Source organism: Penicillium rubens, assembly GCF_028828025.1.
Source record: "Penicillium rubens strain IBT 27055 chromosome Unknown utg000002l_segment0_segment0, whole genome shotgun sequence".
Lineage (NCBI taxonomy): Eukaryota > Fungi > Ascomycota > Eurotiomycetes > Eurotiales > Aspergillaceae > Penicillium > Penicillium rubens.
Genome location: NW_026890600.1, coordinates 9,664,152 through 9,692,119, shown reverse-complemented (window position 1 = coordinate 9,692,119; position 27,968 = coordinate 9,664,152). Strand labels below are relative to the sequence as shown.

The 27,968-nt window shown below is 49.2% G+C and overlaps 9 protein-coding genes across 9 annotated transcripts; 3 read left to right on the top strand and 6 right to left on the bottom strand.

The window, feature by feature from the left end:
- Positions 1-2,850: 2,850 nt before the first annotated feature.
- Positions 2,851-4,328, bottom strand: N7525_006109 (uncharacterized protein; the record flags this gene model as incomplete). Its single annotated transcript, XM_061213611.1, has 8 exons — positions 4,276-4,328; positions 4,126-4,149; positions 3,949-4,065; positions 3,867-3,898; positions 3,689-3,806; positions 3,435-3,631; positions 3,302-3,373; positions 2,851-3,237 (listed from the first exon to the last, which is right to left on the bottom strand). Exons 1-8 carry the CDS (start codon positions 4,310-4,312, stop codon positions 2,851-2,853), a joined length of 984 nt encoding a protein of 327 aa, XP_061070632.1. The 5' UTR covers positions 4,313-4,328.
- A 3,461-nt stretch (positions 4,329-7,789) lies between these two features.
- N7525_006108 (AM-toxin synthetase) lies at positions 7,790-8,845 on the bottom strand (the record flags this gene model as incomplete). The annotated part of the gene is made up of 2 exons (XM_061213610.1): positions 7,790-8,476; positions 8,681-8,845. The coding sequence occupies 2 exons, from the start codon at positions 8,843-8,845 to the stop codon at positions 7,790-7,792; spliced, it is 852 nt and encodes a 283-aa protein (XP_061070631.1).
- A 420-nt stretch (positions 8,846-9,265) lies between these two features.
- Positions 9,266-9,567, top strand: N7525_006107 (uncharacterized protein; the record flags this gene model as incomplete). The annotated part of the gene is made up of 2 exons (XM_061213609.1): positions 9,266-9,287; positions 9,311-9,567. 2 exons carry the CDS (start codon positions 9,266-9,268, stop codon positions 9,565-9,567), a joined length of 279 nt encoding a protein of 92 aa, XP_061070630.1.
- A 395-nt stretch (positions 9,568-9,962) lies between these two features.
- Positions 9,963-13,988, top strand: N7525_006106 (uncharacterized protein; the record flags this gene model as incomplete). Its single annotated transcript, XM_061213608.1, has 5 exons — positions 9,963-10,138; positions 10,198-10,288; positions 10,346-12,973; positions 13,047-13,361; positions 13,416-13,988. The coding sequence occupies 5 exons, from the start codon at positions 9,963-9,965 to the stop codon at positions 13,986-13,988; spliced, it is 3,783 nt and encodes a 1,260-aa protein (XP_061070629.1).
- A 1,061-nt stretch (positions 13,989-15,049) lies between these two features.
- N7525_006105 (putative nuclear serine protease HtrA2/Nma111) lies at positions 15,050-18,611 on the bottom strand (the record flags this gene model as incomplete). Its single annotated transcript, XM_061213607.1, has 4 exons — positions 15,050-15,217; positions 15,276-15,473; positions 15,527-17,830; positions 17,898-18,611. The coding sequence occupies 4 exons, from the start codon at positions 18,609-18,611 to the stop codon at positions 15,050-15,052; spliced, it is 3,384 nt and encodes a 1,127-aa protein (XP_061070628.1).
- A 711-nt stretch (positions 18,612-19,322) lies between these two features.
- On the bottom strand, positions 19,323-20,542 carry N7525_006104 (uncharacterized protein; the record flags this gene model as incomplete). Its single annotated transcript, XM_002564077.1, has 2 exons — positions 19,323-20,032; positions 20,341-20,542. The coding sequence occupies 2 exons, from the start codon at positions 20,540-20,542 to the stop codon at positions 19,323-19,325; spliced, it is 912 nt and encodes a 303-aa protein (XP_002564123.1).
- Positions 20,543-22,616: 2,074 nt separating this feature from the next.
- N7525_006103 (uncharacterized protein) lies at positions 22,617-22,960 on the bottom strand (the record flags this gene model as incomplete). The annotated part of the gene is made up of 2 exons (XM_061213606.1): positions 22,617-22,753; positions 22,897-22,960. 2 exons carry the CDS (start codon positions 22,958-22,960, stop codon positions 22,617-22,619), a joined length of 201 nt encoding a protein of 66 aa, XP_061070627.1.
- A 1,139-nt stretch (positions 22,961-24,099) lies between these two features.
- Positions 24,100-25,663, top strand: N7525_006102 (DUF2841 domain-containing protein; the record flags this gene model as incomplete). Its single annotated transcript, XM_061213605.1, has 4 exons — positions 24,100-24,295; positions 24,354-24,866; positions 24,919-25,104; positions 25,164-25,663. The coding sequence occupies 4 exons, from the start codon at positions 24,100-24,102 to the stop codon at positions 25,661-25,663; spliced, it is 1,395 nt and encodes a 464-aa protein (XP_061070626.1).
- Positions 25,664-25,854: 191 nt separating this feature from the next.
- Positions 25,855-27,281, bottom strand: N7525_006101 (putative endo-1,4-beta-xylanase; the record flags this gene model as incomplete). Its single annotated transcript, XM_002564081.1, has 5 exons — positions 25,855-26,588; positions 26,657-26,770; positions 26,829-26,961; positions 27,011-27,167; positions 27,229-27,281. The coding sequence occupies 5 exons, from the start codon at positions 27,279-27,281 to the stop codon at positions 25,855-25,857; spliced, it is 1,191 nt and encodes a 396-aa protein (XP_002564127.1).
- Positions 27,282-27,968: the final 687 nt, after the last annotated feature.

The window sequence follows — 27,968 nt, the reverse complement described above, 5'->3', positions numbered from 1 at the left end:
CCTGGAAGCAATTACAAAAATAACACATTTGAGACCTGTGTCTCTCTTCTCTCTCGAGGCATAACCTGTTTCACATTCACAAACTGTGACTACCCAACCTCCAAAGAGATCAGTGAAAGAGAACCGTTTCAGAGACCATGTGGATATCCTGGATTCCATTTTGGAAACGCAGAGAGTCACCGCTGCATGCAAACAGCCTGTTGCGGTAAGATATACGTACAAAGGCCTACTATATTATACGGTATACTATGAATGCCCTAATATCCCGGGGTAAAGAGCTCAACCGTTGTCCCACCATCTGTCATTTCTTCAGAATCTTATCGAAGCACCCATGCCAGATCTTCCTTGGCATTGAAGTAGAGACAGAGTACTGCAGCATCCGGAGCATTAGGATACCAGTTTAATGGCCCAATAAGAAGTTACATGCCATGGTGGCTCGACAGGATGAGCATCAAAGAGGTCTCAGACTCACGGCAAGCTGCAGGGCGACTTACTCCTTGTATAACGGAAAGCTGCATTACCTAGCGAGTCCGCGAAGTGCATCTGAGAAAATCTGTGCTGCGCAGATAAACTTCTGACATCAAAGATTCTAAAGAGTGACAAGGATCTTCACTTGGGTGCCACGCTTTCATGCCTATACAGTGTGCACTAGGCTGTACAAGACTATACATTTGATAGATGGGGTAAGGCTGAATTGATACGGATTCTGAGCATGTCAGAAAGGATTGCAGTGGTTCGTTGCTATTGAATACAGTCTTGCACTTCACTACTTCTCTTTTTTTCCCCTTCTCGATTGAATGCCCATTCTAAGTCTTTGGACTTTTTTCGACTAGACCGCTGATTGACGGCGTGCGTATAACAGAGACATGGACTTTCCGGAGGCGCAAGAGACATAATAACGACTTCAAAGAACTTTCCATGCATCCTTCTATGCAGTAGTCCGACACGTTGGTGGCTGTTAGAGCCCACTTTTCCTGTCCGTATCTCTTTTCTTTTCTCTTCTTGAACTGACTTATACCATAGTGTCACACTGACTTCTCCCAGTCCGTTTCGCAACCCGCTATTGTACCCACCTGCCCGTTTAGTGTAGTCTGCATAAGACTTTCAACAGGTACAAGGGGTCCATCCGCCAATCGGTGCCGGGCCGGGGCAGCATTACAGAGCACCGCAGAAAACGGTGCATATAGACGCCGGCAGGACGGTATGCAATCTGGTCAGAGACTGTAAAGGTCGAGGACTGAAGTGTCAACTAGATGTCAACACAACCGGGCTAGTTTTCGAGGGGGATGGGCTCAATTGCATTGGAGTCGGTCTGCAAAGAGTCCCAACAGCCGAGACCGGGAGAGTCCAGAAACGAGGACTGGTTTCCAATGTCTTAGACACTCTGGTGCTGGCTAAACATTCTCTATTAAACCCCAAAGAGCGGTAAACCCGGACATGCGTGTCCCCCATCTGCGACGCGTCTCAGATCCCGGGCTTCTGGAAAAGGGGCAAGAAGCCATGTCTCAATTGGGATGCTGCTGTTGGTGTTTAGGCCCTTCTCAAGCGGTTATTTCCCTTCCTATATTCATTTCCATAAAGTATAATCGAGCCTCTTAGTAACATTCGACTCTTTCAGGTTGCCCTTGGAGGAACCCTCTTTTCACATGGTTATCAAGAAGTCGACAGACTCATCGTTCAGGTCAGAGCTGAACAGCTCTTGAAGATGCTGTATCATGATAGCAAGATCGCAACAGTGGACAAGGAATACACGGAGCGTCATGTCCACATGAGCCTACAAGACTCGATACTAAATCCAAGTTCCAACCAGATAAAAGACTCACTTCTATCACAAAGAGGTCCAGACCTCGACCCGTTGAACACAGAATGAAAACCGGACCCGAATCCCCACTTCATTCAAGACGCTTGGGATTCACAAGATACCCCCTCACCCGCAGATATCAGACAAAACAGTCCGTAATTCTGTATCACAGTCCTCGAATCCGGGGTATATGGGGAGAGATGAAGGGGAAACACAGTTCCGAGCACGACTGAACAAGGCAAGTCTTCGAGGGAGAGGGGAAGTACAATGAAAGGGAAAACAGAATCGTCACAGGCCGGCCCGAATCGCGATGCGGCGAATAGGGAGCCGGGTCAGTGGACCGGGATGAAACTCAACGGCTGCCTTGCACTGTTGGGTGATCAAGGCCGCTTGCATGGGATTGCGAGCAACTACCCAAGTGGGTTGGGTCGTGGCATTTTGTGCATTAAGATGGGAGTCATGACGCACGGATATGGCAGGATGTAGACTGGATCTGGTTTCCTGGTGAGTAGTACGTATACAATTCGTGATAGTTGCCTAGATGGTAGTCGAGGTCCCTGCGCGAGGCTCGAGGACGGGCACACTGCATGTCTTGATTAAGGATATATGGAAAGCCAAGTGAAGGACATGAATTTATGTAAATGTAATTCCATTACAAACAATATGAACCCGAGAAAGACATAGACAAGGGGCGTTTGAAGAAAAGAAGTAGACGGATAAAAATGTCCAGTGTGTTAGGGGGTGAATAAAGTGCGAAAAGGGGAGACAAGAGACATGACAGCTCATTCATCGCTCAAGAATCTTCCTTTTTTTGGGGGGTTCGTCGTCGACACGAGGATTTGGCGACTAGAGCCTATGTATTCCCAAGGGATCCCCAACCAGAACAGGTGACTCAAAAATCCATCTCACGTGCCATTCGGCATATCCAGCTGCTGAGTGATCATGGCCACAATAATGATATTCATTCACCAAAGAATATTTAATTGATGTTCAAGTTTGAGGTCAATTAATATTCCTGGTCAAGATGACCTAGTATTATTGAGACCTACTTAAATGGCCAGAAGAGGCTCACGGTCACCGGCCTGCTCTGCCGGCTCCACGGACGCAACAATGTCAGACTCGGAAGACTGAGCGACAGGAGCGGCCTTGGGAGCCTCGGGGAAGTCCTCGTGCTTGACGGCGGGCTCGGCGACAGGGGCAGTGAACTCGGGAATGGGAGTCTTGGCAGACTCGGCCACGGTCTCACGCTTGACCGGGCTCACGACCTTGGTCGCTTCCGGGGAGGCAGAGCGTCGGGAGCCGATGATACCCTGGGCCTTGGAGCTGTACTCGCCAACATACTGCTTCATCAAGCCGGTGGCGTGCGAAGTACGCTCGCCAGCCATGTCACGAAGCTGGTTGGTCTGGGAGTTGATAATCTCCTGAGCGTTGACAATCTGCTCATCAATGAGCTCACGGTTGCTGATGTAGACGAGGGGGGGTAAAGTATGTGGTGGTCACGGCAATCACGGCCAAGCCCCAGAAAGGAACGAAGCGGATCAGCCAGTAGCCGGTGAAAGCAGCAGTGAAAGCCTGACAAGCCGTTAGTTTCTGCCTTCTCGTTCACCTCCGTTCTGGGCAAGTTGGAACCTACCAAAATGGTGTGGAGAACATTCTCAGCGAACAGGATACGCTGGAACTCGATCAGGAAGAAGTCCACAAGCTGCTCGAGGTCCTCGAGGACAGCCTCGACGGTCTCCTTAGGGATAGTGTAGTAACGGCGGGGGCGGAATCCGCTGGCGACTCCCCGCTTGAGGATAACTTGGCCAGCAACCTCGACGGTGGCGGTCACTGCACACAATTGTTAACCACTCTGTTGACAGTGGGTCACGCGACCAACTAACTCACCTCCCAAAGACATGTACAAGAACTTGAAGGCCCATCGGAGGAGAGGCAGATAACGGGCGGCGAAGATGAAGCATATCACGCTGGCGTAGGAGACGGCGGTCGCGCGGGGTTGTTCCCACTATACATGCACACACAGATTAGCAAGCTATCCAAATTGAAGACTCGGGCGACAACTCACGCTCAAAAGGCTATACATCAAAGAGTGGTAGTCTAGACACTTGTTAATATCCGACCCAACCAAACCAGTTCTCATGACATACGGGTCAATGGTTGACCATCGGCGGTGGTGGTCGAAGGGGTCACACGCGAGTTTTTCAGATCGCGAAGCTCATCGCCAGTGCGGGATGCTTCGGACTTCACATTATCGACAACTGGGCCTATAAAGAAACTGGTCAGCATGCTTTGGTGGCATCGGAGACTTCCGGCTTCCTATTTACCCTTGGTAATAGCATCACTGATGCCTGAAGGCAAGAGGGGTCAAGGTCAGTTTCTCGGAATCTAGGAAAAAGAAAAGAGCATGCTGCAGGGTCACTATTAGCTTATTTATCCTGCAGGATTGAAATGATCTGTTGATTTTCTTACCTTACTGCCCGTGTTAGGGTAGGTCACGTCACCAGAAGCCATGACGGTGATATTTGTGGAAGCACGTCAGGGGGGGGGGGGGGGGGTTTAGAAGCGAAATTAGAAAATTCGTAAGATTATCAACGGGGTCGGAGGCGTGAATCCTAGAAAAGAAATGAAAGTGGGAAGGGGAAAGAGAAAGAAGAGAAACAGAAAACAGAAAAAGATAAGGGAAGATTCGACTTCCAAGGTTGTTGTGATGCTGTCATGTGCGTTGCCAAGCCCGAACAGCTATCTCACCTGGGCATCTGGATATCTGGGCATCTCTTGTGGATGACGAATTTCCAAGCTACCTAGGTATTAATCTTGATTTTACTGGAGAATATCCTTTATTGTATACCAACTGGAAAATATATGAATAATATCTTGATCTTGGTCAATGGCACTCGACAAGCATATAGGTGCATACCTAGGTAGCTATACCACTTTCAACACTGTTACTTCTAGCCTTAATGTACTTTTGCTATAAAATTCTAGTTCTAGCGTTCAACTTCCATGTTATACAAGCTATACATACTCCGACGTGTGTAATATAGTTATGACTTCATGCACTTGTACAACCAATCACAACTCTACAAGGACGAACCTCGGCTATACCTAACTCTACCTATGTATATGATTATAGCTACACTCCGAGCTGTAAGGATATGTATACCTAGGTAGCCTTTAGAAGCTTTTTAAGATTAGTTTCTTAGTCTATCTCTCGAGGTTGCCTCCCTTAAACCGTTTCCTAATGATCTGGTTGGGGCTAATCGAATATTTTATATATTTACAGCCGGATCTGCTATTAACATGCTATATAATACTGGATAATAGCCTAATGATGAAACAGGGAAATGACTAAAATACTGAATAGTAGTCTACAACACTCTATAAATCAATCCCCTAAATATAACAACTGCGATTGTTGACCTTGCGGTAACGTGTCAGTTTCAATTTATTGTGAACGGATTATTTATTACATCATTGCTCCAACAGTCCACTGGTGGTGAATATCCTTATGTAGGTAAACATGTATTCACGAGGTGATGGTACAAACGTATATCGTAAGTGCAGTTGATCCTATTGAATACCCCCACTTCACATTTACCGTGACGTGTGTTTACCTTGTTTCTTTTAATATTCCGAGACTGATTCGTATTTAAGGGGTTAAAAGACGTCCATTCTTATAACATGCTGTAGGGAAAGAGTGGTTTGGATTATGAGCAATATGAGCAACCAACCATCGATAGAACAGGTATTGATCGGAAAAAAGGTCTGGTCGATCTATGCTATGCACAGACTAACCATCTTGGAATACTATTTTGGGGTTAACTCAAGCTATATCTATGGCTCGTAGTGACAGAATTGACTTATATCGAATTTTCCCGAAATAGCTTTGATTTCATCCTCTAAGATGAGCTGTGTGGAAATGATCTGTGTTAAGCTGTAATCACGCTTGCTCTCTGTCTCACCTATCCAATTCGTATTGATGTTGGTGTTGAAGATAGGACGTATTGCCTGAATCCCACCCTCACCTAAGGAAACATCGAATCCCCGTAGTTTCTGGCCGTAGAGGTTGATTGTTACTTGCTTCCCTGGTAGCCGATAGCCAAAAATGATATTCGGGGTTCCCGCATCTGCACTTATCAGGTCAAATCCAGTGATATATGTCTTCGATCCTTCAGGTAAGATAGACACGGCCAAGCCGATAATGTTTTGTAGTGAAACAGTTTGCACAACGGCATAGTGGTATGCATAACAGGTTCGGCACTCTGTGTGATTTTACCCCTGTTGGGCAGTTCTATCGCATCGCATCTTAGTAGAAGCCTCCTTCCAGGATACTCCACTAAGCAAATTATTGTGGGATCTAGGCTGATCGTCCAAGGCTTTAACCATCGAACACCTATCTGCTAGCCATTGATTGTTTCTCCAAATTCGGCGTATAGTCCAGAGTTGAAGATGTGGCTGGTCTATCCTTGCCGTGCAATGGTAGATCGATCGCCAGTTCTTCCTTTTGCGGTTTTGGGGTGCCTCGGCTAGATAGGCTAGAAACCCGCGGTCTCCGTTTACTCGGAATCTTGTCTTCCAGAATGACTGGAGTTGGAAAAGAAGTGCCATCGCTCGGGAGGCATATCGAAGGCTGAAGAAATCGACAGTAGAAAGGTAAGCTGCGATTTCAAGCCGTATCTCCATCGCGAGTAAGCCGAAGCAGTCAGTCCCAGAAGTCGGGTTGTGGCTAGAGTCTGTATTTTTCCGTTTCATTTTGGGGAGTTTTCTCGTGGCGTCTCCAATCCCCCGGATAATAGGTCGTTCCAGAGGATGCCATGGGAATTCCTTACCCCTGGGATCTAGCACTATGTGCATAGGTGTCAATCAGTATGATTATTCTCGTAGGGATAAAAACCTCACCTCCGACAGGTCTTGCTGAGCCAGGGATATTCTTGCAGACTTCGAAAAGCCTATTTAAATCGACCTCTCCGTTTGCAAAGTGCTTAACCAAGGCCGACCAACAAGACTCATGAAACAAGAAAGCCTCATTATCCTGTGCCTTATCATACCAAGGCCATATTTCTCAAGATCCCCATCACTCGGGGAACCTCAAGATACTCTTCAAGCCAGTCAAAGTCGGTTACAGCAACATCCGACAACTTGGCTCCGTCGGGGGTTAAATACACTATGAATGTTGAGTTTGATGTAATACATAATTCTATGTCCCCCATCCACTGTGAACTTACCCGCTCGATAACTTGCCATCCAAGGATAATCGGAATCGGGCATGAAAAGCGATAAACAAGAGAAGCAGAGAAGATAAGGACATGGGCTTGTTTTGGACAGGGGCACCGTGGGATATGGCGATTCAGAGTCCATGGCCTGTCAGATTTCGTCAATAGGATTATAATCGAATATTTGATACAAGGAGCTGATTACAGGGGAAATATAAATAATTAGGTATGGAGCGATCACCGTGACATCAACGAGGAAATAAATGATTCATTTCCTTAAGGTTGGACAATGCACTTCCATCGAACTCCATATGAGGCAATATTTCAGAGCGTAAGAAGCAAAGAAAGATCCGATGGATGAACATCTAGGTAGTGCTCTCCACTATCGGTATGGAATGTTAATGATCGCCGGAAACAAGAGAAACAAAGACAACGGAGAAAGTGTGCTCTTGCTCAATCCTACTCGTTCTCAGCAGCTAGGATTACATCTACCCTCCAGATATCCCTCGCGAGCCTCGTGATATCTTCATGAGTCATGAGGAAATCACCCTCTCTATCTCCGGGATCTCGGAGGAAAAGGCTTCTGAAGGGTATCTCGAACCTCCCACCAATGATAGGATCCTGACTGGACGATCGTGGTTTTTCGATCCACATTTTTTGAACTGGGGCTGCGACAACTCGGTTTGGGTAGTCTTTGGTAGGCTTATGCCTTAGCCCCCACTTCTCGAGACTGATATTCCACTCCACAGATCCCGATAGCACATTTTCGGGCCGATTACACAGCGGTAGTGCGAGCTAGAGCCGGATTATCAAAGATATCCTGAACAGTATCCTGAACAGTGAGGGCCAGCTTCTCATGCGCAGCCAACGTGGCAAGTTGAATCGCACTGAGTGAATCCCTGCCCAATCGGAAGAAATGGTCCTCTCTTGCAATTTCACTGGTTTCAAGACCAAGTACCTTCGACCACATTCTTTGCATCCTTTGCTCCACGAAGGTGTCTGGAGGGGTTCTCGACTGCAATGCTGTGGTCGTCGCCTTTGCTGTTGTTGGAGGTGCTCGCAAAGCAGCTAAATCTTGACGTGGAAGCACTAAGCCGGTCACTTGAAGCTGTCGTCGGTCAGTTTTGCCAGATGAATGCAGTGGGAACTGCCAGAGAGGTATGTAGACAGAAGGAACCATGTACTGTGGGAGGGTCTTCAGGAGAGATTTGTTGAGATCTTTGGTTAGATCCCACATGGCTTGTCGCAGCTGTTGTGCATCTTCAGGCTCCGCAGATTCGATTTGACTCATAGCGAGGAAACCAACCAAAGTCGGGCGACCTCCAGAGCCCTTGCTGGCCCCAGTCGTGACCAGCTCCACAATAGGGTTAACCCGTTTACCCGTTCGTGAGTACAATTGCTGTTGGATGTGATGTTCAACTTCGCTAAGCTCAACTCGTTGCCCGCGCACTTTGACCTGGGTCTAGGCTGCTTCGCATCGAGAAGCGCAAATACACCCCCGACTCTGATCGTCGCAAGGATGGCCACGATCGTCTATGCCGATTTCTTAAAGGACAATGGAACCATGACTTCCGGGTCCCACTCCCCGGCTCTTCAGCTCATCTGCTAATCGCGAAGACAGATCGTTAAGCTCCGCATACGTCAGATTACCGTCCCAGGAACACACAGCTGGGGCGCCAGGGTTGACCTCCACGTTATCGTGGATGAGCTTGTGCACCAGATTACTGATAGCAGCTGGAACAGTTTTATTCCATTCCCAGATCTGATTATAGTCTCCTTTCTCTAGGTCTTGTATCGTCGGACCATTCCCGACTCCAGTTTCGTGTGCCATTTTGTTGCGTCTGTCGCAAGGACGTGACAAGGCGGATCGAATCAAAGTCGTACCGGTTGCAGCAGCCACGTAAAAGCACTAGCAATTATAGAATAAAATACTTCGATGCTCCGGCTTCATTGAGATGCGTGATCCTCATGCCAGCATGGCCCCCGAACGAGTTCGGTCCACTTTCGGGGCATAAGAAATCTGGCCGAGATATTCGGGGACTGGTTCGCTCGAACTAGATTGATAAAAGGATATAACACAGATGTCAGTTCCGAAAAGAACAGATGGGGTCCATGATATTCTCGTCAGAAAGACCATCTCGGAGCTGGCAAGGCTTGCGACTTCGTCATCAGAGGCAGCAAAGTCGACCAGCGAGCTTTAAAAAACAAGTTGCCGCAGACATTCCTCTCAATACCGTAAACTCCTCCCAAGATGGGAGTGAGACGGAAGGTTTGTATGACACGATTCTCAGTCAAGCTTGGTTGAAAGCATCCAGCGTCGAAAGAGTTGTACTGGCTTCCGACTATCAAGTTTCGGCATTAGAGCAGATGCTGCTGAATTTCCGTGGTGACCTGACTTACCACACGTTCGATATCCCGAATCCTGTGAACTTCAACCGACTGGCCTTGTCTTGCGTTGAAATTGTCAATCGCCATCCCCTGCTGCGTAGTGTCTTCGTTTGCCATGGGCACCAGGTCTATCAGGTCACCATGAAGTCGAGTTTCATTATATGAAGCATTACTTTGCCTCTACGTGCGTCCTCTCAGGTATAGAAAGTCCCATCCAAATTTTATCAACCAGGTTCAAGGGAGAATCTATTACTCTGACTATGAGTACTCCTAAAGACAGTGAGGTTTCTCAAGCGTGTGTTCTTCATATGTATCTCCTTCTCAATCGAAGTTCAAGTTCCAATGAAAACGAAAATGGGCCATAAACAAACAATCACGTGACCCACGCGTTGCCATCCCCGATTAGGTCTGTTTTGATTCTCGACATCTCCATTCCCCGACTCAGCGCGACCCACAACCCACGACCTTCATGATTGTGCATTTACAATTTAACAACCCTCTACGCCGGTAATCCCTGGTTTTATTTCCTACACTTTCACCAACGGCGCATTGTCCAGATCATGGCGGCAAGCGCGAGGGCGCAAAAGCCCGTCGGCTCAGCGCCATGGATCGCAGCAGAGAAGGAAAACATGGCAGAGCTAGTGGAGCAAGAAATGGAAGAAGTGGAATACCCTGTGCGACACGAACTGGACTGGTTAAATGAACATATGACCGAGATCCTGTCCAAGGGCCAGACGTGAGTTGCACACGATCTAATTCTATAATTCTATGTCTTCTCAGCTAACAATCACACAGGAACTTCGCGGACGTGTTCAAGACGCCCGGAAAGATGAGAGGTAAGACGCCTCGAACCGCTCGGAAGCGCATGCCCGAAGAGTCTCGAGTGGTAAGTACTCTCCATATCGAATAGATTTCAACAGTTCTCGTCTAATGCCCCTTGCAGCCCTTGAGCGAAATCTTCTCGTCCGCCCAGAAACAATTGGAAAACCATGCGAGCCCGAGCCCGTTTATTCATCGTGTTGTTTCCAAGCCCGCTCCCGTGACGGCATCGCCTGTGCCCCGCACCAAAATAGTGACGGAGCAAGCTTCGCAACCCGAATACCCCGATCTCACACAAAATCTGAACTCCTTCCCCACACACAACACTGACTCTGGCTATCATGGCATGCCCGATGATGATGAAATGGTACTGCCTGACGTGCAACAAGAATCACAGGCTTCTACTCAGCCTTCTACCCAGCCTTTTGAACAGGACGAGCCCATGAATCTGGATACTCAAGAGGTCGACATTTCGGCCAGTCAACAAACGAATGAAGAATCCTTCCACTCTGCGCGAGAAGAGATCCGCTCCCGCGGACAGACTGTCGAGCCGATCAAGGACCCAACCCCAACTCAGGAAAGCACATCGCGTCCAGCCGTATCGGTTTCCGAAGAATCTGAGCGTGAAATTATGTCGACTCCGACTAAGAAAACTAAATCGAAGCCAGATGGCAAAATCCCGGAAAAGCAACAGAATGAGGAATCTGAACCCGAAGAGAGTGATACGCCAGTCTCAAAACCTGAGCCATCACCAGAAAAGGCCCCGGTGGCCCCGGTAGCTCCACCTATCGAGACGCAAGATTCTCACCCAGAGGACGAGGATATGGAAGAGGCCACGAAAGACGACGCAGTTCTCGACAGTCTTGATGATATCGGCTCTCCTTCGGATGGCTCTACCCCAGAGCGACCATTCGGTCGGAAAAGCAGCCTGAGCTTTGCCACCCTCCCTGCGCGGGAACCTTTGAAGACTCGAACAAGCCATATTGATCTGGCGAAAACGAGTACTGCCGGGCGTCCCAGTTACTTCGGCAGGCAGACTGGCGGCCATAGGATTCCGCACCCTGCGGCAGAGGACACTACCGGCTCCAGGGCATTGGAAATTGACAATGAGAAAGAACCAAGTGAAGAAATGGATCCTGACCAGGCTACCAGGATGCACAGCAAAAAGTCCACCCAGTCCTTGCATGAAAGAATCAGCATGCTAGGCAAACTCCAGCCATCCCGACCCAGAAAGTCAATCCCATCCGCTTCTGCGCTACCAGCTGGTCAGGTTCCCTACCCAGACCTTCCGGCTTCGAAGGCCGAAACAAAATCTGAAGCTTTGGACGAAAGGGCACGTGAAGCCCCAGCTCCAGAGCGTATGTCTGTGGACGATGACTGGATCAAGCCGCTGAGCTCTCCTCAAAAGCCTGAGCTTTCCAAGAGCAAGACCACAGATGTCATGGAAAAGCTTGCTGAATTCGAAAAGTCGCATGCAGTCAATAAGAAAGATGCTTTGCAAACAGAGCCTGAACGACCCAAATCATCTACCTCGATGTTCTCTTCACCCCGACCTCACGGTCACCAACAAAGCGCCTCCTTTTCTCATACTCCTGTCGATGCTTCTACTACTCCAACAGGCTCGCCAAGACGTTTCGACGGTCACATCAGTGCTTCGAAGCTGAAACTGCACTCGATTATGAAATCTGCCAAGGGCCTGTTTTCAAGCACTGGAAACACACCACGGATGGAACATTCATCGCCTGAGCAGACACGCATTCAACCAAGTGCGGACGCATTCACTAAGAATACCAAACACCTCTCTCAACCAGTCCCTATCACCAGTCCTCAACGTCCAGAAGGCCGCCGCACACGAAGCTCGACCGAGAAAGAAGAAAAACGGCGCCAGCATGAACGGGAAGAGCAGGAGCGTGAGGATCGAGAAGAAGAAGCGCGTGTTGAGAGAGCTCGTGAACAAGAAAAGCAAAGAGCCCTTCAACTCAAAGCCGCTCAGGAGAATTCCTCGGTCGAGCCAGAAGAGAGGGCAGGCTCGGCAGTATACAAGACCTCCCAGTCGCAGCGCCAGCAATCGCGGGAACCTGAATCGGCTCAGGAGTCTAGCTCGAGGTTTGCCGTCCCTCAACCGAAACAGAATGACCGCCGTCCTCTCAAACCCACTCGCGAGCCCGTGAAACGTCCAACGCCGCAACCCATGTCAATTCGTGTTGGCAGCACGATGTCTCGTCAACAAATTCCTGTCCCATCATCCTCGGGTTCTCAGGAGTCGGTTGTGGCCGCAGCCGCCTCTGTCGCTGCTTCGAAGCCAACTCTCAAAAAGAAGGGTAGCAACACCTCCTTGCATACAGCATCTTCTGCGAGCAGCTTTAAGAGCTCTGTTTCTAGTCAAACGCAAGCCCAGCGCAAGGCTCAGGTCGCCAATGACCGCAAGAAGGAGCAAGAACGCGAGGCACGTCGGAAGGAAGAACAAAAGCGTGATGTCGAACGCAAGCGTGCTGCCGCCCAACAAGAAGAGGCCCGTCGGCAGGAGATGAGGAGTCGTGCTGAAGCTGAACGGGAGCGCCAAGCTGAGAGAGAGCGTCAAGCCGAAAGAGAGCGCCAGGCCGAGAGGGAGCGCCAGGCTGAACGGGAGCGCCGCGAACGGTCGGCTCAAGAAGATCCAAACAAAGCCGCCCGCATGGAGGCAATCAAAAAGCGACAAGCAGAGAATGCTCGCAAGCATGGGAGGCAAGGCAGTCAGCAGATAGTCAATGAGGTAAGCGCGTTATTTCAATCGGGGTTCTTTTCTTTACTTTTTTTTTTTTTTTCAAAACGCTAACAGTTCCTAGGGGCCAATTCTGCAGCATGAGCAGGCATATTCTCAGTCTTCTCAGCGAAGTGACTTGGGTTCTTCCCGCCCTCCTTCTCGCTTGGGTAGCTCAATTCAGCCATTTGGTGGCCGCAGTATCAACCCGCCCCCGCCTAATCCCGCCAAACCGCCAAAGAGAGGCAACGATGAAACCAGCCACCGGGCTGCTCCGTCTAAGCCTAGTAATGTGCAATCAACTGGCGAATTCAAACGGCGAAAGACAGAGGATGAGCACAACCCCATGCCACCTGTACGCACAATGGCGCAGCCTATCCGCCAATCTAGTATCAGAAAGGTTAGTAACATCGGATTCCATGTAATATCCTGACGAACAGATTATTGACTTCAGGAATCTATGAAGCCTTCTACCCTTGGCCGTGGACAGTCTTCCCTGGCACCCCAGTCGGGTTCTTCTAGCTACAGAAATGCTCAACCTCAGCGACCTGCTCACCCGATAGTCACGTACACGAACGGCAAGATACCGTTTGCCGAACCAAACCATGCGCCTCCACCAAGCACACATAAGGCTGCGCCAAGTTCCGCCCCGCGCCCGCCCACCAAGCCATCTCCCAAGTACCCCAGTGGTGAAAATATACATTTGCCCGAGATCAACACTGACAGCGAGGATGATGACGATTCCGACTCTGAGATGTTCCCTGTCCCCAAGTGGGCACAGGCGAAGGAGCTGGAGGGTCTTCTCCGGCAGCAGGATGGTATGGAAGTTGACTCGATCTTCGGGCCAATTGCACCATTCTCTCTTGAAGACACCTTTAAGGCGGACAAGAAAATCAAGAAATACCGTGACCGCACCAGCAGTGCGAACTGGTCCGGACCTGATGGGCTCACTCAAGAGGAGATTCGGAGGGATGTTGCCGAACGACAGCGGTTGCGGCTCAATGGTGGTTGGAGCTTCAACAGCTAGTGGCCAGCAGGATAGCATCTTCTTTTCTTGGATTGTAAATTGGTCTGTATATTGAGCGGCCTTCGGGGGAGTATTGATTTGGTGCCGGACGTGGTTATGTCCGTGTTACGGGTGTATCATCTAGGTTGTGGCGTTATTTTGTATTGTTCTTGACACTTTTATGGTCTTAGGCAACAGCTGCATAGTTGCATCCATCGGTGCATGGAGTTAATGAATTGTTATTTTGGCCTATGTTGGATGTTCCCTTGGTATTTTGTTGGAGTTGATATGAATGTCAAGGAATTTAAGTGGAAGGATGTGGGATACTCTCATGTAATACTATAGGGCTATCCCTTTCATCACACCAGCATCATTGGTCTAGTGGTAGAATTCGTCGTTGCCATCGACGAGGCCCGTGTTCGATTCACGGATGATGCACTTCTTATTTTGCTTTTGTCTTTTGAAGCTGTTACTTCGTCCTCAGTTATTTTTGGGATTTATTCCTTCGAGATTAAGATTATCTCTTTATGCTTCTTTTTTTATAACCTGTTCTATCCTATTAGTCCAATGTAGAATGTTGTTTTCTTTTCGTTGCACCCTCCTGGTGAGTATATATATAGTCTAGGCACACGCCATTGTTTCAACCCAATATATTCAGTGTTCAACAGGTATATATCTAGAACAAGTCCGAAAACAAAACCCAAACAAACAAACGTGTAATCGGTGTTTTATCTCCCACAGTGCACCTGAAGGTGGATGATTGACATGGTGGTTGACGTACGGACACTACCACGAAGACCGGACACACTCCCATGCCCCCATAAATAACTGGCCTAGTGTTGTACAACTCTAATTAAACCGCAAAGCAGAAGAATACATCGCACATGTGCATTGTCTATGTATGAATTTATACTCGTATATCTGGCGCCCATTTGCGCAACATACACCGTGAGATTGAAATGAGAGAGAAAAAGAAAAACGCAAGATGAAAACCCGGGTCCAAACCCACCCCCCGGCGCCGAGGAAAATATAATACAAGATTCTCTAGCCCCTATGCAGTAATACCGACGCTGGGCCAGAACTTACTGCATATCCGGCTCGATCTCACTAGCTCCTCCCTCGGCAGCCTCATCCATGGCATCGGGGTTGAGGTTGGCAGCGTCGGGTGCCACACCGATTTCTGTCTCGTAGGAGATGGTGCGCCAGCCAGATGCACTGGTGGGATCCTTGACATATTCGGACATGGGGAACTGCTGGATGTTAGAACGCGGTTCAAAGTTCTATTTTGGTGTATAGGTATAGACTCACGTAATGGTCGTTCTTCTTCATGGTCACCACCCAGGGAACGTTGTCAAAGGTCACAGCGCGAATACGGAAGTATTCGTTATCGGGAATCTTGCGGACTTCCCGAATAAAGCTATCCAGGTCTGGAGTCGAGACGCTGTTAACAGCAGTGAGGAAATTAGTGGGCGCAAGACCGTAGTGGTAAGCAGGGGAACCACGGCTCTGAAGAATAGTGTTAGCAGTATTTTAAAGGATAGAAGGGTATCGAAACTCACCCTCGCGCTCACGTAGATCTCGCTGTGAACCTTGGAGATCTGCTGACGAACAGCATGGTGGGGCTTCTGTAGGACAGCACCGCAGAAGGCAAGGGCACGGTCTGTCTCAATGTCCTGAGTTGGCACCGTGGGGACACGGATGCGCATTTCCTCGCCATTTCGTATGACCAGCGCATCCAGGAATTCCCTTTCATACATAACATCCAGCTCTGAAACGCGGGTGATGACTTGGCCATCTAGCGTGAGAATAATGTCGGCTTCCTGGAAGCTGGTGCTGGGGTCGGGAGTGACGCCTGCCGGAGGGCTGTCAACCTTGCGCACCATGAACAGCTGGTGTCGCGATGGGTTGGCCTCAGTGACTTTGTTAATCCATTCCTGCGAAACGCCCATGATGCGAGCCTGGCTCATCTGTACAACATAGCTTTCCATGCTCAGGATTCGCAACGTCGGGACCTCTCCTTGCTGGATCTTGGAAGTAATGGGAAGCAGGTACGGGGTGGCAAGGCCGAGGTGGTATTCGATATCCTTGTGGGAGCTTGCAGAGCGCTCACCGAGGTAGTTCAACCACAAGGCCTGAACGACACCGTCTTCGCCGATGAGCACACCGTTTGAACATTGGGCACTGAGTCCAGTATCTACGGTCACGGCGTCCAAGTTGATTGCACGGTAACGAGGGGCAGCTGCGTTGGCGGGGATCGACACAGTCGTGATATCAGTGACAGTGGTTTTGGCCACGACAATGCGGTAGTTTTGGTTGAAGCCGACAAAGATGGTATCTTGGCCTTGTTTGATGTAGTTAGTGCTGAGCTGGGCGCTCTTAACCGGAGCCTTGACGAGGCTGGGGTCGTATTGGATGACGGTGTAGTTCTGAAGCGGGTGCAGGAAGACCACCTTAGCACTGACAATGATTGAGTCGGCCACAGTGATGTTGATGTCGCAAAGGTCGTAGGGGACAATGGCTCGTGATACCACCACTAGACCCTTGTCAGCATCGATAACCAGTCCAAACCCAGTCTTCTTTGCTTGTGGGTATCCATCCAGCTTCAACGGCATGATGCAGGATACGCGCACGAAGCTACGGACAATCTCCGCGGCAGCAGGCTGGCTGATGCCGTCTAATTGGATGAAATTGGCTTCTCTTGGGACAGGAGGTTCAGCAGGAATGGGTTCGGCGATATCGGAGAAATCCCAGACACCAGACTCATCATTCCGGACCGCCAACCGCATCTTGGGATGCCAGTGACGGTCAACGTAGATGATACTAGTTCCTTTCGTGTGAAGGTCGCGAATATGGCGGTAGGAGATCACCACGCGAGTGCGATCGGGAATGTTCTTCATGACCTCTACGAACTCATTGAGGTTACGGACGGGCCGCTTATCAATTGAATCAATGATCCACCCTGCCACAGTGTTCTCCAGCTTGAAAGAGCCCGCCGACTCACAGACATAGACTCCGCGAGTGGCAATTGCATAGAGACGTGACTGTTGGTACGACAAATCATGGAAGCTGGCGCCAGCAACTGTCACGAAACGATCGGGGGTGATATCATGCAGATTTCCCACTTGACACACAACCTCAACGTCTTGACCGCCTCTCTGAACCAGCAGCTTGACAGATTCCCCGACACTCGTGTCTAGGATGTCGTCGAGACGAACAAACTGCGTAAGGAGCTCTCCGTTCACCTTGATAAGCACGTCTCCCTCCAACAACTTACCATCTGCGGGTCCCTCCGGAAGGATGATCTCCGCAGCAAGCATGTTCGTTTCAGTAGGTGCTGCGGCACGTACAGCAGCCTCCCACTCCGGGGTCAAACCAAGGCGGCGACACTCGTCGAAAGGCCTCAAGACCCACTGCGTTTGAATTGTACCACGAGTAACTGGTTGACCTTGGCGGATACACTCCAGTGCACGAAGCGGGCGGTCCAGCGGCAAAAAGTAGTCCGTTGCAGCACCGTCAGCTCGACCACCAGCCTGCAAAGCAACTGCATGGCCAGCAAGATTGACCACAGGACTTCCCGAACTACCGCCGCTGGCTGCAGCTGCGGCCTGGATGTAGTTTGTGTTGAAATCACAGTAGCCCTCTCCATATTCAGGCGCATTTCGGTCCAGTCGACTGATCACACCGGATAGAATGCTCAGTTTTTCTCCAGCATCGTTACCCACGACGCGGATTTCTGCACCAACTCGCGCTCCATCTGGCTGGAGCTTAAGCTCTGTGACTTGCATGTATCGAATTTTCGCCGGGTCGAACTTCAAGATACCGAAATCATGAACGGGATCTCGGTATACGGGCTGAACATCGCACTGTGATTTGCCAATTTTGTTAATAACCAAAGGTCTTTGACCAAACCATTGTGCAAGATCGACTTACTTCCTCGTGATTGTCAAATATACAGTATCCCCAGAAAGGACCAGCACCCACAACGTGACGATTGGTCAATATGTAGCCACGCTCTGCATCCACCACGAAACCAGTTGCTTGACTGGACATTGAGAGCTCTGTATCGAACGAACAGGTCTGGCAGAAGTGAATGGAGACGGCACATTTCACGACCTTCTCGATAGTAGCCTGCCATTCAGGTGAGTCCGTTGTAGCGGGGATGGCAACTGGTGAGGGAGCTTCATCTACATCCTCCTCGATCTCATAGACAGTTCCGTTGGCGGGAGTTGCGTCGTCGGGGGTCAATATCGAGGGCTCAGGTCGGAGTTGCTTGTTCGGATGCTCGGAAGTACAGGCCGTTGTGCTGCGCTTTCGCTTCGCACTCATATCGCCCTTGCCATCCATGGCGAAGATATCTGAGCTTTGGAGGTAGTGTCGACGGGGTTTTAGGTGGCTGGCAAGAGACGAGATTGACCGGGAGCCTCTTGAGGCTAACAGGGCAGCAGAGAATGGGGTATCAGACGAATGAGACACGTGAAGATGCGGTCGATGCGGAGTTAAGGAATGTGACGCAGGTGATCGATCAGCGGCGGCTGGAGACCTCAAAGGAGTGGAGGTTTGGTTTGCGCCTTGATAAGACGGGAAAGGCAAAACGGGAACAATTCGCAAGCTCCTTCTGCATACAACGGATAAAGAACAATACATCCACCAGGCAATTGGGGAAAATGTGCATGCGCGTTGACATCAAGGCAAAACGTGCCCTCCAGTAAGTCCCCAAGGCGGAGAGGCAACAAGGCCATATTATTGGGGGAGCCTTTCTTTCGCATCTCAGGATTATTGCTGGCAGAATAATCTTTCACGAAGAGCTTCAAGGCGGCGAGGACGGGGTATTTCGATAAGGGCGGAGTTGCACGATATGATCCCATGGCCGCCTCATGCGCCCTATTGTTACAATGACCCTAAATACCTCTCTGCCTGATTTACATGTGGACAGGACGCGTGGGATGTTACGTTACATTCAATTAATATACAAATTTGGAGGTTGCTCTGTAGCCAGATTTACTCAAATATGAGGGTTGTTCCTTGGCGAATGCTCCCATACTTCGAAAGCGGGGGAGCCAGGACATTGGAGTATTTCCTAGACATATTTCATAGAGACCATGACTGCTTTGAAGTTCTCAACTGGTCATACATTAGGCTTTTTTCGTTGGCAGAGATGGTGCGCATGGTGGAAGGTCCATGCTTCTGCGGGTATGCATGGTGTTGAAGGGAATAGGCCGGCGCCTCCCATAAAGCTCGCATTGGTGGGCCGAAACATGGTCGCATCGTTCGCGGGGGCGGACAAACCAGGAGCTCGAAAATAATCTGTGGCATGCCTTCTCACACGGAGGACTGCATGTTTCCACATTAGTTGCCTCAGATAATCGATTCAGACATAGCGCCAGGGCTGGGTCCGCCATTTCCTTGCATGGACGGGGGACTCGGTCTTTGCGGAGTAGAGGCCTTTGCAGACCGTGAGAAGAGCTCGTTGAGTCTGGCATATAGCTCATTCACAGCGGGAAGGTTTGGGGGCGGTGTCATAATCGCTGGCGTTTGAGGAACGACACCACCCGCTTTCTTTGCTCGATCGGCGATAGTTGCGAGGTAGGCTAGGTTGGCTTGTAGACGTCGCATGCACTCAATGTATTCGGGGCTCGGCTTCTGATTGGCTTTGGATGCATCCGGCTGCTCTGACGCGGGTGAATTTGTATCGGGGTTGGAGGCGGGGCCAGCCTTGCCGGCCGCTTGAAGGTTCACCACTTCCTGTAACAAGGCCGAGTTGATGTCAAGGAGGGCAGCGACACGGGCCTTTTCACGCGCTGCAAATTGAGCTTGAGCTTGGGCCTGAGCCTGGTTTGGAGCCGCAGGTAAGGCAGCGGTTTGGGGCGAGTTCATTTGCGAAGGGGGTTTTGGTTGTGTGCCAAGCAGGTTGTTCGCTGATATGGAAGCCATGTTTTGGGAGAAGGTCTGCGCTACTTGAGATGGCATGTTTGCGCCGGATGTGCCTTGAGGGGGGACAAACTGGCCCATGGAGGTAGGGATGGGGGTCTGGGCGTAGGACGCTGAGAAATTATCCATAGGTGCTGCTATTACGACAAAGTATATGGTCAGTTCAAAGCATTCCAATTAGTGCGCAACAGTAGACAGGAGACAAATGGTCAAAGCTAGACAGTGCCAAGTGGTCAATGCATTGATAGCGATGGGTGTTAGGGGCGAGTGACACAAGCATGAGGGGGGGCTTGGAAATAATCCAATCCGATCTTGAGCCTCATGAGACACCCTCCCTTTTCCCCAAGAATTTGAGCAACATGTCTGCCGCGCCGGGGTAAAAGTGACAGATACGCCGTGCCAATGATAATAATGAAAAAAGGAAAAAGAAAGGGGGGCAACGAACCGGAAGATTGTTGGGGGAAACCAGAGGGCATCATAGCTCCACCAGGACCAGGCTGCATGGGCATAGCACCAAACTGTTGAGCAGACGGTGTCTTTGATTGGGGGTATTGGGGAACAGCGTTAGGGTAAAAAGGCATCTGTTGGTTTTGGGGGCTCTGAGTCGGGACGGGATAGCCTGCGGGATAACCAGTATTGGGGTCCATTGTGTAATGAGGGACCATCACGGTTGAGGAGTGGCTCCGGGGGATTCTTTTCACCCTGTAATACTTCTTCTCTCCAGCGATCCCCTCGATTTAGGGAAACTACTGTGGCTGAATTACGCAGGCCGCACGGACGAGACGGTGAAGGCCCAACGGCGCTTGTTGAACCGGGAATCCAGGGATGGGGGGGATATTTGGCGAGACCCCGAAGCTGCTAGAAATAAAGAAGAGAGTGGTGATTGGCTCAGTCAAAAGGCAGGGATGTATTGGGAACACGGCCTCCACAGCGAACTGGAACTCGGAGCAAGACAGATTTTGGTGCCCAGATTCAGAGCGATCAGCCGTGGGCGGGCTAATGCAGCGGAGCCCTTTTGGAATGGTGGAGACACAGGCTCGAATGAATGATGTTGAGCTGATAATAGTAATATCTCCAGTTGACTTGAAACTTGAATTCGTGATTCAGAGTTCTAAGAGTGTACTTGATGTTTAGAGAGAGTCACTGGTGTTCCACAATGAAAGTGACATTGGAAGGTCACGGGGTACGATATGGACCGCCCCAGGCAGCAAATTTATTCTGCCTGAGATGTATGGAAACCACATCCGACTGCCTTTTTCATAGTTAATAACTATCAAGGATAGTCGGCTTGTGATTCCTCTGTATTTGACGATATAAGAATTGAATGGTCCCAATATATATTATACTGGTTTGAGATGATATTAGAGACATTATATAGAATATAATATCAACTCGGTTTTTTCATGCCGTTTTCCTTTCTAGCCAGATGAAAATCTGGCCTAAACAAAGTGCAGAATACGAGAGGGAAATACAACATATGGCCAAAAGGGTATACGTATAAAATGATTAAGTATGACCCGCGAAAACCGACCTACCGACATCCGCCTAACTATGCCTTCGGTAACAGACTGCTTCCTCTTCTATGTCACTTCTCTTTGCCCATAGCGAGTTTCAGTCTCTCCCTCATGTACCGAGTAGATAGACGACCCCGGGAGGATACCTCTTACCGCCATAATGCGTACACGTGAGATCGACGCACTTTCCCTGCTACCTAGGTACGTATCGTCGGTCTAGACTGGCAGCGCCTCATATCTACGTGGCGGTGCTAGGAATAACGCTATTCACGGATAAAGGCCCCCCAATTTCCCCGGCAATGATGTCAAAGGGAGCGGAAATAAGAGTTCCTAAACAAGGTTAGTACTTTGTACTCCGTACAACTAGGCATGTATGGATTTGCCAGCGACCGCTTGGCAATTATAGACTGACGATCAGTATCCACAAATCACATTCGGGGACTTTGACACACGGTTCAGATGTATGTGAGAAAGGGGTTGGAAATTCTTCCTAACTCGATGTGTCAGGAACGACCAAGCGACACGTCAGGTAATCTCCCAAAAAAGGGTAACTATCTAGACGATCCTATGAACTTTGTTTCTATCAATCACTCTGACGATCTCTACCGCAAAGGCATGTAAGTGCAGCGTGTAGGCGCTGCAGGGGATAGAGAAAACCATTTGTTGAAGTCTGGGTATGAAGGAAGACATTGAGAATTTTATTAATTGGACTCTCGAACATACATAGTTGTGCATACGCAGTTACGAATATGCAAAGGGCTAAAAGGGGAACTGTGGAGACCACTGTGAAGCCTGCGCCACAAGCTCCAGTATCCCATTTCCAGGAAATGCAAGTCGGATATGCCGGTCTATGCAAATGGGAATTATGGGGCGGAGCAATTCTGGCAGTTTAGCTATTCGGAGTCCTCCGGTACTACCCCGAGGTAGCTCCAGGGCTCTTCCAATGTTCCAAAGCCATGGATATGAGTCCAAACCTTAAACTCAATCTCTTTCCCGACGATAAACCTTCTTTTTATTCCGTTCCCTCGACAGGGGATTCCCTTGGATTCCCTTGGATTACCTTGGATTACCTTGGACTGATATGGAATCCCATGGATTGAAGCGGAGTCACCGGAGTTCTTAGGTGGATGTTCTCCGTCGTATGGTATTGATATCGAGTGTCCGAGATTAACAAATCAAGTATGTATCCATATGTTGTGGATGTTCGCTAAACGAGGACTTCGTCGAAAGCAACACACTCTTCCCCACAACGGAAAGTCCATGAATCGAGAAGCTTATCGTGCGTTCGATCATAGAATTTGTGCTCCACTTGACTGTCGAGATTCGATCGAGCAAAGTTTACAACTGTTAGATAATTAGGTACTTTAAAAAGATCTATTAATGAGGCCATCTGCACCTACGGAGTACTCCATACAATATACACCTGGGCACTTACCCAAATTGACGTACCATGGGAAATAGCACGGTGGCAAATTGTACCTAGGTACCATCGCTGATTCCATATTCGGTTCGCATTCTTCCATCCCCTTTCGGCCGAAGCAAGTCGTCCATGAAAAGTGTCAGAACCCGAAGCTTGTTCAAAGCAAGCCCGGCCGATTGTATTATACCTATGACATATGGAGTCGATCTGAGGCTGAGGCTTTTCAGACTAGACCGAGCTAATCCCGTTCGGCCGGTAAAATACTGGTTTCCTTATCCGGTAATTTGATTCAAAAATTCGGATTTCCCCCAACCACTCTATGACGACAAAGTGCATAGGAACCTTGGAAGGTTCTTGTGCATGGGGGTCTTGGCAAACTGACTATTTTGTATCTAGGCATGTTCTAGTGATAGATAGAGAACTATAATGGCACGGGGCATCAAATGCTCAATCCTTCCAAGGTTCTACCGGGTAGCTCTGTGTCAGTTAACGTGTCTTTGATAAGTAAGGAGATGGAAAGAGTAATACATATACAATTTCGGGAATATGGTAATAAGGCAACTGGTTGGCATAAGGCCCTTGATTATTATCATGCAACTGTTTCTTATTGCACGTTATGGTACTTTTGTACTCGGTAGTTACTTACTATAATATCAGGTTCTAAGGGGCATGGATGTTCTAACTGAGTGAGAGTTTGGGGGAAACCTAACCACTCCCATAGCCAATATTGGTAGGCGGTTATATACGTATATAATATAATAATAGCCAAGCGCTGAAATGTCAATGTCATTCGGGGAAATTATTCAAATTCCCCTGCGGCTTTACACTAAGATCGTCATGGGTCCAAGGAAAAGATGTCCGCATTCCAAATGTGGACTTAATACTCCGTCTGTTTCGATACTGTATCTGCATTTGCAGATCGGTCTTTCTCTCGTCTCCACAGGCCTTTGACCTTTCCTTCTAGTTGCGTACGGAGTAGGGAGGGTGCGCCACACCTGGGAAAAAAAGACCCAGTGGCTTTTTATAAATCGTTATCAAAGCACATTTAGTCACTGATCGACAAGAGAGGCATTGCTACTGACCCCATCGCAGCATGGTCTTTATCTGGGCTTCTACCCCCCAAATTTCCTGTAGAAAAATCCCCACTTCGTCTGTTTCGTAACTTAGACGAGTCTGCCATTCAAAACCGGGGCCATTGGCTCCATTTACAGTGTATTCCATCCTTCTTATGTGATGACCTTGACAGAGCTGACCCTAGGGCCCGGAAAAGATGTCCAGGCAATCACCAGAGGAGCCTGGATATACCCACTTTGCTATGATCTACATAGACAACGATGGGAATCTTTGCCAAAGGGCCTCCGATTCCATTTCAGAGAGTCGCGAGGCCATCCTCTCTCCTCGGGTTACGGGTGAATTCCTCCGAGCAGTGGCGATGTCGAGAGAAGCCCATGCAACACGATCTCAAGGTAAGACCTCTATTTCTCTATTTACCCCACATGAAGTGTTCTCGTTGACATGGGACAGTTTCTCCCGAGATCCAAGTTCCGTCTAGTGGGGGGCAACCGTTTAACAACAGCTCTGCCCCGTCGCAGGGGGAGTCCGTGGGTTACAATGGAATGGGGCTGGGTAGTCAACAGAGGATGCAGGTTCCATCTCAACCAGAGTCCCCGTTCCAGCCGGCAATGTGGCCGTCATGCGAATCTTGGTCTCTACAAGCTAGCTCACAACCCAAAAAGAATTTCGGTGGTCGGAACCTCAACCTAGCTTCACACCAAAGAGCCTCTATCTCTGTAAAAGATAGAGGACTTTTGCGTCTCTACTACGAAAAAATCTTCCAAAATCTACAACAAACAAACTGCCGAATTATCGCCAAAGCCTATATCAAATTAGTCGAGCCGCGCAAGCAAGTGAACTACCCCTACAATGGACGGAAGATCGTTGAAGGAAGAACCCAACAGCTGGACCCCGAGGCAACTAAGCCACCATGGTGGCCACTAGGAGTGAGCCATCGGGAACCGGATCATCTTCCAAAAGTTGGTAAGAGAGAGAAATCCTTCCGATTGTTCCTACCAAGCTAACAATAACCTAGAACGCATTCGACTTTTGGTATACATGCTCTGCGAAATGCGCGAAACCCACGGAATCACCACCGCCAGATTAAAACAAAGCGACCAGCCCATTCGTCGTCAAATCCTCCCGGTCGAACGTTTGCAAATCTTGGATGAGGCATATCAAGTTCGCGAGGAGGAAGAAAAATACCTAGATGGGATTTCAGGTACATACTACTCATGCTATCTCCTCCACACCCTCCCGAAACTCACATGTGTTATCTAGATGGAAAACGCGTGTCTATAGCTCGCACAAATCTCCCTCAAATGGCCGGAGACACTTCCAGCGGACAAAGCTCGCCAATTGAACCACCCTCTTCTCAAAATATCGTCGAATCCGAGTGCAGCGACGGGATCTCCGACATCGACATAACCCAAGTCACCTCCGAAGACCTACCGAACGCGCCCCCTTACAATCCTTCCCACCCTTATAACCCAATGCACATGGGTCCAAACACCCAATACCATTCTGTCGGCCCCTCCAACATGTCAACATCACCGCTGGAACTGAGGCCGAAACACGAACCAGAATCTGCCGGGACACATTTGATTGACCGGACACATCCCACTGGCATGGCGCACTATCCATACCCTGGTGTTTCCGGCATTCAACCAACCCCGATGGGGTTCTACGGTACCTCTGTTCCAATCACCCAGACTTCGACAGAAAACTTGTCTACGGAGGCAATGATGCCATACGGCCACCCCTACTATTTCAGTTATTGAGCGTCTAGCATGGACCGGAGTACATATAATGACCTTTTTTTACGATAATCAATTTCGTTCGCGTCACATCTGAAGAAGATAATATGCCAATTCATTATAAAGTAATCCCGAGGCTATGTTCTGATACGAAGGCGGATGGGCAGAGGCCGGCCTATTTCCCTTCGTCATCGAGCATCATTGCCCCCTCAAGTCTATAGACACTGCGAGTACCAGTCATTGATGTGTTTGCAGGTTCCACTGGCGCAAGTTGTGCCTCCAGTCCAGCCCGAGCCACCACACTGACCATAGAGCGGGACTCTAGTAGCACCGCCAGAACCGGCGGTAGTCGTGCTAGTAACCAGAGTAGTAGTAGTGGAGGACGTACCGCCCAGAGCAGCCAAGATACCAGCATAAGCAGGCTTCTTCACGAGGTTCTTATCCCAAGGACACGCATCACCCTGACCAGGGAATGTGCTCGGAACCCACGAGTATTTATCCGTGTAGTCCCAAATAGTAATGCCAACGCACTTGGTATTTGCCATGCACGCCGCAACGGTATTTTTATAGTCGGTGGACTGCTGGGTAAGCAAGGCAGTAGTTGATGGCAGAGTCATACGGATGTCGAGTTCAGTGTAGGCAACGTCAACTCCCAGGGCTGTGAATGCGGCTAGGTTGGTAGTCTGCGCGCTCTGACTAGGGGTACTTCCGACAATAAAGTGTGCCTGCAGTCCGACACCGTCGATCTTGGCACCGTACTGCTGCACCAGCTTGACGATTCTCTGGGCACCTGATGACTTGGAACCGGGTGATTCGATGTTGTAGTCGTTGTAGTAGAGCTTGGCGTCTGGATCTGCGGCGGCTGCTGTTGCAAACGCGATGGGAAGGAATGCCTCGCCGATGTATTTGTAGAAGACACTGTCACGATAGGTACCGTCCTCGTTAAGAGCTAGCAATGCATATATTAGCTATTTGATGATGATGATGATATAATTCGTTCTTGGGTTCAGTACTGACCCTCATTGACAACATCCCAAGCGTAACATTTGCCTTTGTAGTGAGTGACCACGTTGGTGATGTGGTTTTTCATGGCAGCAATCAGAGTTGCGTTGGTCCAGGAGCCACTTGAGACTATTTACCAATTAGATAGCTACTCATGGATTGAAAGACATGCTATAACAGAGCTTACCCCAGCTGGGCAATTGGCTATGCCAAACCAGAGTATGGCACCGCAGCTTTTGGCCATTCTTAGCAGCAAGGTTGGCAATGACATCTCCATTGGTATAGGAGAAGGTGTTTTGGGACGGCTCAAGTGCATCCCACTAGCGACAATTAGTGAGGGCATGAATTACACGGTAAGGGTTATCTAACCTTCTGCGAATTGCCCGGTGTAATTTGGCCGAAGTCATCTGTGTTGCTCAGTTGGGTAAGGTACGGAACATCAGTCAACTCGGGGTTATCAGTGGCTGATCCGAAGTATAGCTTCCCCTTTGCAACAGCAGAGGTGTGCAAGCCGGCTCCTTGGGTCCTATTGAAGAAAAAAGGGCATCAATGACTGTTCATGCTCGAGATTGAAAGATAAACCATACAACTGAGGAAGGGCACTGGCCAACGCCAGGGCAATGGTAGAGAAATGAACCATGACGAGATAATCAATGTCAGATATAGAATTGATCAGAAGTTCTAGACCTGGAAGGGAAATTGAGGGGATCAAGCTCCTTTTATAGTCAGGGATAAACATGGCCAGACTGTCAGGGCCCTAGTAGTTCTGACATTTGACAGCTTCAACTTTGACGGGCCGACAGGCCGTGGCATAGTTGTCGCGGCCTTTGCAAATGGTCGAATGGGCTTGGCCTCTGCTAAGACGCCTAATCGTATGAGCTCGTGCATGGAATTTGTCACTTTAGCCAGGGAAATAGACACAGGGCCCGGCACCACATTGTGGACAGGATGGAGAAACGAATAGAGAGACAGCGGACCAAATTCCGTATTTTCTTCACGGCAAAAAGAGGAAAAGAGGCGTTTTTTATATTTCCCGTCGAGTGAAGTTGAAGAAAGAGACCGGGTAAATGCGCTCGTCTCCGCTTCCCCGGAGAATCTTCAGGTCTCATTCAGGCTAGACAGCGGTCCCCTCTTTTCCATTAAACAGCGCTGACCACTTATGCAGTCAAAGTCAATCAAAACTACAATCTGAGCCAATCGATTATATTCACTTGGCCTTGGATATGTTGTATTATAATCAATGGGACCTTTCGTTCCCAGGGGCATTGCCGCCTCAATGATATCTATAAGAATCTGAAAATGCATCTATGTACACAAGGCGCTTTTA